The sequence below is a fragment of the Cuculus canorus genome, chromosome 3 (genome assembly GCF_017976375.1).
Source record: "Cuculus canorus isolate bCucCan1 chromosome 3, bCucCan1.pri, whole genome shotgun sequence".
NCBI lineage: Eukaryota > Metazoa > Chordata > Aves > Cuculiformes > Cuculidae > Cuculus > Cuculus canorus.
In genome coordinates, this window is record NC_071403.1 from 95,954,467 (window position 1) to 95,965,204 (window position 10,738).

Sequence of the window (10,738 nt, forward strand, 5' to 3'; positions counted from 1 at the left end):
CTGTAAGAGAAAAAAATGCTTTTATCACATCTGTTTGGAAATGAATTTTAAGAAAGAACTGACAGTCTTCCTATTTAATTCATTTGGAGCATTTGAAATTTCTGTTAAAAGCCACAGTAAAGATTCATTCTTAAATGAAAGTGACTTTAATCCAGGAGAAATACTTGGGTTGCCGTAACTACTTAAAAGATATATGACTGAGAAAAGTCCCTCAGTTAAAATGTATTTGTAACTTTCTATGTGGTTTTTAGTCCAAAATCAAGCAGATTATATCTGGTAGTGTAAGAAACAGAACTGATGCTTTCTTTGTTTTGTTTGGTTTCTGAAGTATAACCTTCCTCACCCTTCAACTCTTCATTAGGTTTCTCTTGCAACGGTGATATTTGTTTCCAGTCAGAAGGCTTTGTCTTCAGAAATCAAAACAGTTATCAAACAGCAACTTGAGAATGCCTCCAATGGATGGACAGCCTACAGGATAGCCAGGCAGGCTTCAAGAATGGTACGTGAAAATACATGCAGGAAAATGGTTTGATGCGGTTAGAAGAATGCTAGGGATTTCTTTGAACTGGAAAAGGAATGTAAGAAAAACTTTAGAACTTGTGGGGAAGAAATGAACCGGGGGCAAAAGAAGTCACTTTCCCTCTGAATTCTCTGGAATGCAGGTACAGATATATTCCATTTAGGGCAGTCATCTGATCAGGATGGTTTCTCACTAGTCTTTTCGAAGTATTTGAGAAGGAAGAAAGTAATGACCTAATACTTTCTTGAGCATATGCCTAATCTGCATTATGTAGCTGTTCTTTAGAAGGTGACATAGACCATCCTTATGTGAGCTTCTCTTTTTTCAGTGCAAAGAAAGGAAGAAAAAGGTAGTATTTCTTTTTTCCCTTCAGTAGTCACAGCTGAGGTTAGAATTATCTAGAAACATTAGTATGAGATGCTGGGGTAAAAGTAAATTTTCATATTTGTTTCTCGTATTTGTCATATTTCTCATATTTGTGTAATTATCTTGTGTAAATGAGTACTGTACTTTATAGAGGCTGATAGTTCTATGAAAAAGCTTTTGTGCTTTTATTTGTTGTTAGGATTGTCATGATCAAATGACTAGAAGAAGTTCCACTATTTCTGTTTTCAAAGGAAGAGTAGGTCGGAAGATGTTACTTCTCTAATTTGTATTTATTCTGTGGAGAGATGCAATCTTTCGTGTCTCCTCTTAGAAACATTCTTGTTGTTACAGGGCAACCATGACATGGCCAGAGAACTGTATCAAAGCCTGCTGACTCAAGTGGCTTCAGAACACTTCTACTTCTGGCTGAACAGTTTGAAGGAGTTCTCCCATGCAGAACAGTGTCTGGCAGGTTTGCAAGAGGACAACTATAGCTCAGCGCTTTCTTGCATTGCTGAGGCTTTAAAATCCTATCACAAAGGAATAGCATCACTAACGGTGAGCACAGATCGTCTACTTTAGTGCAGAATTTAGATAGTGTACCTGCTTTTATGCAAATACTTTCTGCTTCTTTGAAGTGGTGAAAACAGCAAGAAGATCTGTGTGTAATGGCTGTGAATGTAAACAAAAAAAGCATTAATATATGTGGACCATCAGTTCTTATTGTGGAGTTGCTCCTTAACAAAAGATAATCTCCATGATACTTTCTTTCATGTCTTGGTTTCCATAAAGAAATCTTTACATGTAGTTTTCTGTGTGTGTTGAATGAAGATGCCTTTTTTTTCCTGTTAATGGAACTGTCAGTGTCGTGATAATTCAGATATTAGTGTTTAAGACGGTTCAGATATTGCTGTTTATTAATAGACTGTCCTTGAATAAGCAGGAAAGATGTAAATTTCATGCCTTTGTCCTCTGAAGGAAAGTTCCATAGCTCCTGAAGTATTTGTCTTTAATTTGTTGGCTAAACAAATAAGGCTTTTAATTCAATATTTCTTTAACGTCTAGAAGACACTGGAGAGGGGGTCACCTCATATGATTATATGTTAATATTTAATACAGGCAAGAAAATAACTTCCTTAAATAGATCATTCTGTGATTCAGTAATTTAATTAATCTTTCCCTAGAGCCTGGTTTTATGTTTTTCTGTTGAAGGGTTCCTCTCCATCTCCACTGCTGACTTCACTTCCTCTGTGTTACGCATAGGTGTTGCACTCAGAAAAGCACTTCCTTGTGGTCCAGAGGAATAAGTACAGGTCTCAGAGGGCTACAGAAGAGGAAATTGTGGTTTATTGCTGACTGTTGCTAACTTACTGCATTGCTCTGGACATATTCCTAACTGTGTTTAAATGTGTCAGATGTAAAAGGAGCAACTTGCTACTTGCATCTACAGAATTCAACATTTCGAAGGGGAACCAAGTGCCGTAAAGTGCACATGATAGTCTTACTGCTAAAGACTTTTACTGTCTTTTCCCTCTGACTTCAGTTTTACTGTTGCTGCTCTTCCAGTGTAGAGCATGACTTGGCACTGGCCCTGCAGACCATTCATGCGTCTGATTTGTAGCTGGAAGACTCAGTGCCAGTAAATCTGCAGCTGTTCAGTCAGCTCACTTTAGCGCTGAGGAAATACTCAGACAGTTTGATCTTGTCAGAAAATTTCTCGATTCCTTTTAGGTGTACATGCAACTGTCTGTCTTCATTGCTGTATGCAAAATGTTCTTCCATGCGAGTTAGTCCACTTGAGGGGAAAAAAAGTCCCATTACTTTATGGGTGGTAGTGGAGAGCAGTGACTTGTCATAAAGTGTATCTGCCACTGTCCCCATCTGTCTTGCTGTGTACTTGCTTGTTCAGTTAGCAAAGATTTTGAATAGGGTCTGCTCTTGGCACAGAACATGCATTTCATTGGAAGCATTGTACTTAACTTTTACTGCTGATAATCTAGAGAAGACACAGAAATTGAGCAAGGCACTAATATAACCATTGATTAAGTAGCACTAACTCCAAATATGTTGATAACGTGGTGGTGTTTGAAGAACTTGGCTAAGCCAAAGAACTCTTCCTGTTGTTTTAAAAAAATGATTTGTAACTCATTGCCCGTGGCTGTATGGGCAGCAAATTGCAATATTAATGAGACAAGCTTGCATTTCCATTTAGAAGAATCAAGTCCAATTTGTGCTACTAAAATTGTCTGGATTTTCTGATAGAAGTACTGGTACTTTACTCTCTATAAAAGCATGTAGTCTCTGTAGAGCAATTACAATGCAATGGAATCTCTTCCACAGAGAGTTTTCTGAAACCACCATTGCAGAATAAAATGAACAATTTCCGTTCAAAAGGGACTTTTTTATGCCTCTGGAGAAGCGAAGGCAAAGTGGTAGATAAGAGGGGCAGAATGGCTCAAGTGATTAAATAGTCTTATTTTGTTAGCTGAAATCTAGCTCAGTAGTTCAAAGTGGTTGCAGTTGGCTGATCTTTTCTCTGTTTAGTCAATAGTGGGCCATTTCTCAGATGACATGTCTTGTGAGAAGATAGTTTGCTGCTTTACTGCCAGCAAAGAAATCATTCTTTGAGGTTTTGGGATGGGTTGTGACTTTTTGCTTCCAGAAGTGACTTTTTCTGTGGAGGAATAAGAAGCACTGGGGAAGATATGTGTGAATTTAACATACATCTATTCTTTGAGTAAGAAAAGGTTCCAGTGCGTTATTTTGTGGATGGCTCCCCCCTGCACACCCTCTTTCCCCAAGATAAAAGTGTAAATCCAACAGTAAAAGAAAATTAGGTAATGGATTTTTGGGTTAACTAGCATAAAATCTCGAGTACCCTCTTGGGTGTCCTAAGCTGGCATGGATGCTTCTACGAGTCAGATAAGCTCTTAAGGAGCAAAGTTTCACAGAACCATATTTTCTAAATAACAGCTGCCTGTCTACTCTCTTGGAGTTCTGTCATTTACTGTTCTCAGTTGTTACTGAACTGTGTTTCTGATTCACTGCATTCATTCTGTTCCTGTCCATTTCGCAGTTCCAAAAAAATCAAAGATTATCACACCCTCTTCTTGCTGCAGGTAATTTTAGCCACTTCTTTCTCTTCTGGCCAATGCAAAGAATCACTGTTTTGGTCCTTTGTGTTTCTGTTTGCCTTCCAATTCAGTGTCCTTTCTCTTATGGTAAGAACTGTCTGGACTAATGACATTTGAAGCTTAATGGCTTGGCCTTGGGAAAAAATGAAATAGGTGCCCTAATAGCATTGTAAATCTTAAGTCACATTTGTTACATGGGTGGTATGCTTGAAATACAGGTTAGTAAGTACTTAACTTCTATGTTGTTTATATTCAGTCTGGTTTCAGTTGAACAAATCTGTTAAGTGTAGTTTTGAAAAAGCAGTTGTTAGAATTGGAGTAAGAAATCATTTGTCTGATGAGACAGTTCAGTGACATTGCAAAGTTATTTTATTGTGTTTGCTTTTGACCTAGATTGCCAACATTCCCATTCCTGTGTTTCAGGCTGCTAGTACGCCACTTAATCCTCTGAGCTTTCAGTGTGGATTTGTGAAACTCAGGATTGACCTTCTGCAAGCTTTTTCTCAACTTATTTGTACCTGCAACAGCCTAAAAACAAGTCCACCACCAGCTATTGCCACAACGATTGCTATGACGTCAGGAAATGATCTCCAAAGGTGTGGACGCATCTCTAACCAGGCATGTGTTCTTGTTCCACTCTTCTGCAGAGTCATAACAATGACTCTAGTAAGAATTTTCCTTGTCGGCAAACGTATCTGCTGAAAAAAATGAAATGTGGTAATGAAGCATTTTCCTGAGTAGTGGGCCTTGGTTTTCACCTGTAGCTATAAAAATGTCTGCCTGTAGCAGGCTGCATTTTGTAGTTGAGCGTGTACATATGATTTCTCAGACATTCAGACACAGAGTTTCCACGGATGTGCATGTAGTAAGCTGCTCAGCGTGCTCAGACCTGCAGCAGGACCTTTCACACCTTGTTTTGAAACGCCTCAGATACTGTGATTACGCTAAGGAAGAACATATAATTCAGGGTCATGCTGCAGCTCCTTTTGGCAAGTGTTGGCAACTGACTTGATGCTGTAGAGAACACGAAGACAGTCTGCACCTAAAATGCGTGTATCCTGTAAGGAGGAATTGATGGGTGGTCTTTGAAAGACAAAGCGGTTTGAATAACTGTTATGGGATATGCGAGGTTGATGGTGGGTTTTTTTTTTATTTTGCTTTCTTTTTAACCTGAGGAGAGTATGTTGGTGCTGTGTTATGGGAAAGATATCTATTTAATGCATGAATGATAGTCTGTCACTTTGAGTTTTCTATGTGAAGAAGCAAGAACTTTATATATATTGGCAGAGCATGTTGTCTTATTTCTCCAGTGTTGTATGTTATAATATTGTGGTTTTCTGGATGTGTGGTGTTCTGTTTGTTTTGCTTTGATTTGATTTTTTTGACTAGTGACATTGTCTCTGTAGATGAAACACTCAATGGAGGAATTCCGAAACCTTGCTACACGGTATGGAGATCTGTATCAGTCGTCTTTTGATGCAGACTCTGCAACTCTAAGGAATGTAGAACTGTATCCTTTTAAAATCCTAGAATTTGTCTGCTTTCCTTTGCATGTGGACAGCATGAATCTTAACAGTCTTCTCTTATTTGAAGACTGGCACAAAATCATTTTGAAGCAGTTAGTAACATAAAAAATTGGGCGCCAGTTGCTTAAAACCTATTTGGAAATAAACATTGCCATACTATTGTTTGGAATTACTTTAGGAACAAATTATGACACACAAATTGCAACAGCATACAATTTGGGATTTTTGTAGTTCTAGCTCTGTGTTTACTAAAGGAGTAATGGCTGTAGGATTTCTTCACAAAAGCTAGAAAAAGTAAGGAGCAGTGCCAGTAAATACATTGCATTTCTTGGTTTAGGTGCCAACTTCATCGTTTATCTCCTTATTATTAATATCAGCCAACAGCAGAGCTGCCTGTTGATTTCGCATGCGATAGAAGCTCTGATTTTGGATCCAGAATCAGTAAGGTAGGTTTGATGTTTGACCTTCTACTTCTTTGCTGTTTGCTTCTAAATCCTTGGGGCTTTAAGCCTAGGAATTCAAAGAATGTTTGGAAAGTTTCTTTGGAGACCCTTCTAATACTGCTCTGGGCAGACTTGAGTACCTGTTGCTGCTGTGCTGTAACTGGCAGGCTAGGGACTGTGCTTCAGGTTCAATATTTTATACTGGTTTTGCTCTTGAGAGCACTATACTGGGCTTGTCTTAAATACAGGCTCGCGTTAAAATAAAAAAAACTTTCAAACTCTTCTTTTGCCATCCAAATTAACTTGTGTTGTTCTGTGCTAGCTCCTATGCCTACTGTCTACTCTTGTAAGTACACACACTAAATTAGTTTAAACTTCTAATGTAAATCCATCACCTCTGGCTCTTTTTTAATAGCGAACTTACACCGATTAGAAAATTGTGTTGAAGTGCCTATGAACTTGATCACTCTTTAAACTCCCAGGCTGTGATTACATGGAAGATAATGCGGATAAACTTATTTTTGAATGTGTGATTTTGTAACTGAAAATAAAAGTGAACATCCTAAATGACTGTCTTACTCATGAACTAAGCATTACTCAGAAAATTTATTAATTATGCTTGTAAAAATTATGAAGCTGTGGATTTCAAAACATTGGGTGCCTAGGAGATGGAATTGTATTCAAAGCATGAGATTATAAACTTCTAGATTTAGTCATAACTCTCACTGGTATTTCTGCTGTTCCTTGAGTTTTGAGACTTTTAAAAACATTTTAAACACTGCAGGCTTAAATAAAAGCCAAGGGAATTAAACATGACAGGCTTTAATAAAAGCTAGGGGGAATTAAGCACACTGAGCGTTAGACATGTAAGTGCTTCAAGTGCGAGAGGGTGGGGACGAAGTGGTGGATAAGCTGTAGTTAAGAAAGGGTTTAAATATAGAGGGCAAGTCTTATAGTGGAAAAATAATGAAGAAACAGAGTAAACAGTTTGAAAGACACAGTTATTTCTTAATTTCCAGTTGTAACAGAGGATGGTCTTGTTGGGCCTGTTTGGGAGTGAGACTCCCAGATTACAATGAAGAAAGTATATTAAAGGTGTTGAAAAGTTTTATTTCTCAGTTTCCAGGAATATAGCTCAAATGGAACTGCACAGGTTGAGAGTGAATATGAAAGAAGAATGATGTCTGTATTTAATCATGTACTGGAAGAAGTGGAATCTCTCAACAGGAAGTATGCTCCTGTGTCGTACTTGGCAAGTAACAGTTTTAAATGTGTTCAGTAGACAAAGGTTCCAAAAAACTCAGCAACTCCATGTACCTATGGTGGTCAAGAAACTAAAGAGCACACTTGGTTAATTGATGTAACATAACCTCTGACTAGTACAAATGGTCTCTAAGGAGACTCACTATTTCAAAACCTTTTTTAAGGTATTTTTGCTAAGACACATCTGTAATCTTACTGGTCTAACTAAAAATAATGTTTTAAAATTTCTGGTACTAAGAATATTGTAGATGCTGATAAGATTCCTAAAAGTAGTGTCAAGTCTGTCGGATCTCTCGCCGCGCTTGCATTCCAATACTGAAGTGCACTCTTTGTTCATGCTGTTGTCATGAAGGGGTTCTTCCCTTACCACACATAGTACTGGAGGGTCCAGCAGTAGCCTAGCTTTGGTCACTGTGTTGTTGGCAGTTAATACTGTTGTTTTGTGAGTATAGAGTTTCTCTTATCGATGCAGGTCATCAGAGAACACAATGTGAAGTGTGCTGAATGCAGACAGTGAGCTGATAGCCTACTCATTTACAGAACTGATACGATTTCATCTTTTACTGTTAGTGAACATCATGGCTGAAGTGCATGTTAATGGGAACAAGGTCATGGGAACGTTTGCCATGGCTGCGATCTAGTTGCCTTACTTCTAAATTCAGCAGTCCTCACCGATTCCAAATAGAAAAGAAGAATGAATTGTGAAAAATATAGCAAATATAAACCCTGTTAAATTATTTGTCATGGGCTCCATGCCAGTGCAGCTCAGTGACTTAGAATCATAGAACAGTTTGGGTTGAAAGGGACTTTAAAGATCATCCAGTTCCAACCCCCATCCAAGCTGGCCTTGAACCCCTCCAGGGATGGGGTAGCCACAGCTTCCCTGGGCAACCTGTGCCAGTGCCTCGTCACTCTCACGGTGAAGAAATTCTTCCTTATGTCTAGTCTAAATCTGTCCCTCTCCAGTTTATACCCATTGCCCCTTGTCTTATCACTACAAGCCTTTGTAAACAGTCCCTCCCCAGCTTTCTTTTAGGCCCCTTCCAGGTACTGGAAGGTTGCTATAAGATCTCCTCAGAGCCTTCTCTTCTCCAGGTTGAACTTCTGTAGTGCTGTCTTTTCTCATCTAAACAGAAGCACAGCATAATGTAGTGGAGAAATGAAGAGGGCAAGAGGCTTAGAACTTAATTATTGCACCACATGAAGTTGCAGTAGATGCCAGTCTTTTTTGCTTGGAGGAAAATTGTTGTTTATTTGAGAGTTTGTATGTGAAGGCTTTGTGTATGAATGCTTCAAGCAAATCCTGCTCTGCTGACTCTAACATTAGGACTGAGATGATCTGGATTTTTCTTTTTCTTGGCCTCCTTGTCCTTTCCTGAGCAGAATACCTTCTTTGCAAAAAAGCAGAACATAATCAGAGGGTGAGTAGTCACTGACATTACAGTGGCTGTTATCCTCTGACTGTACCAATATATTTCTGGACTTCTAGTGGAAATTATTGCAGTTTCAGTACCTCAAGTGGATGTCTTTGCTATGCTAGGAATAATACTTTTTTCTCAATTGTTTTGCTTCTGTTTCTTACAGCATACAGCTTGTCTGTGTGATGCTGTCATTGCTTTGTTGAAGGTCCCCCTTTCATTTCAGAGGTACTTTTTTCAAAAGCTGCAGTCTACAAGTATTAAGGTAAGAACTGCTCAAATGTACCCTAAAAATTCTCTTCATATTGTCTTTAATAAGAAAAGCTTTACCAAAGGCACAAAGTGTCGGTGTTTTTAGTGAAGACATTTAACTGCAAATAGTATCTGTGTTTATCTGTTAGGAATAACTTGATAAATAAAGATCATATCATATACATATGATCTTTAAAAACTGCTGTGCTGTGACTTAAGTAGGATTTGACTTTTATTGATTGAAAAGCCTTAAAGGTAAAATCTATCTGGAATTTTTGTTAATTCTGATTCTGCAATGCTAAATAGTGTTATAGACCTGGGAAGGCAACTTTGTAATTTGTGTTATTTTCCTTTTCCTTTAAAAAACAATGTTTACTGTCTTGGAAGAACACTAATATTTGTCAGCTGACTAAGAATGGCTATATGTGACCTTCAATGGTTATATTATTTTTTACTCAAGTACTCCTTTTTTCTGGGAAAGTGAAAGCCATAAGATTTTTTTTGGTATCTACTCATGGCATTTTACTACTTTATTCAGCCTAATATACTTCCTATAGCTATTTTGTAGAAGACTTTTTTTTCCTGCTTCTTCTGAGAAAGTGCAACTAGTGAAACTGATATAAAGACCTCATTTAGTACTGCTAATGATGTTTATTATTATAGTAACAAGTCTCAGACGTAAGGTCTGAGCTTCTGTTTGCTGGTGTCACTACCAGATGCTCCTTGGAAATTTTGTGATAAGGTGTTCTATTTCATCCTTGAATTGTTTGCATTTCTGGAGGCACAAAATTACATTTTGATCTGTTTTCTTCTGTTTCAGCTTGCCCTGTCCCCGTCTCCAAGGAACCCGGCAGAACCTATTGCAGTACAGAACAATCAACAACTGGCCCTAAAGGTGGAAGGAGTGGTTCAGCATGGATCTAAACCAGGCCTTTTCCGTAAGATCCAATCAGTCTGTCTAAACGTCTCTTCAGTGCTGCAGAGCAAATCTGGACAAGACTATAAGGTATGAATAGCGTAGAGACAGGAGGAGTCTTAAGCTTTCTTGCTGTGTTTTTCTTTTCTTTTGTTTGGCTCTGTTTAGCAGAATTTTCCGTTTGAAATGAATGGGTTCTTTTGTAATCTTCTCACTCTTGAGAGTTGGCACTGAAGCACTGGTCAGAGCCAGGTATAGTGCAAGGAAAGCATCCAGGATTTTTAAGTCTGTAGTATGTTGATACCTTTATGTTACTGCTTTTCTTTCCAAACAAAAGAGGCTTAGTGATGTTCAGAACAAGGCATTAGCAGTGTGCTTGAGATCAGGAAAATTCAACCTAGGTATATATCATATAAAACCCCCCAGGGGCAAAAAAGGCAGGAGTAGATTATTTACTACCACATAGTCTCTAGAAATTCTTTCTACTAATTTTAAGGGTGTTTTTTGTTTATGGAAGTCAGGAGGACTGTCTGTCCAAATGAAATAGTCCCTGAGGGAGATACACTCTAAATTCAAGTCAACGGTTTTATCAAAGATCGCACATCTGAAGTTCAGGCTCTACTAACTTACGGCATTTAGCAAAAGGCCTGTTTTGATGGGTTTGGGGGTTGGTTTTTTTTGTTTATGTTGGGAAAGGAGGGGAAAAAAGCCAATTGCTTCTAAAAGAACCGGATTAGGAAGTGTGCAATGTTTGCCTGACTCTTATTAGTTTGTGGAAAACTAGAACTAGAAAAAGAAAGACTTGTTAGCTACCTTGTTTCAGTTGATAGATATAAAAATAATTAATTCGTTGATGGAAAAGCATGTCAAGCAGGCTCGAACAGGCAGATACATTGGTTT

General features: G+C 38.2%; 1 protein-coding gene across 1 annotated transcript in view; it reads left to right on the top strand.

Annotated features, from left to right (window-relative positions):
• INTS7 (integrator complex subunit 7) overlaps positions 1-10,738 on the top strand; it is a 47,119-nt gene that overhangs the window by 15,102 nt on the left and 21,279 nt on the right. Inside the window, exons 12-19 of the mRNA XM_009559475.2 lie at positions 362-499; positions 1,238-1,444; positions 4,444-4,638; positions 5,427-5,530; positions 5,924-5,992; positions 7,109-7,241; positions 8,837-8,935; positions 9,743-9,928. Of these exons, the coding sequence (XP_009557770.2) occupies positions 362-499; positions 1,238-1,444; positions 4,444-4,638; positions 5,427-5,530; positions 5,924-5,992; positions 7,109-7,241; positions 8,837-8,935; positions 9,743-9,928 (1,131 nt within the window). The remainder of the gene's footprint in view (positions 1-361; positions 500-1,237; positions 1,445-4,443; positions 4,639-5,426; positions 5,531-5,923; positions 5,993-7,108; positions 7,242-8,836; positions 8,936-9,742; positions 9,929-10,738) is intronic.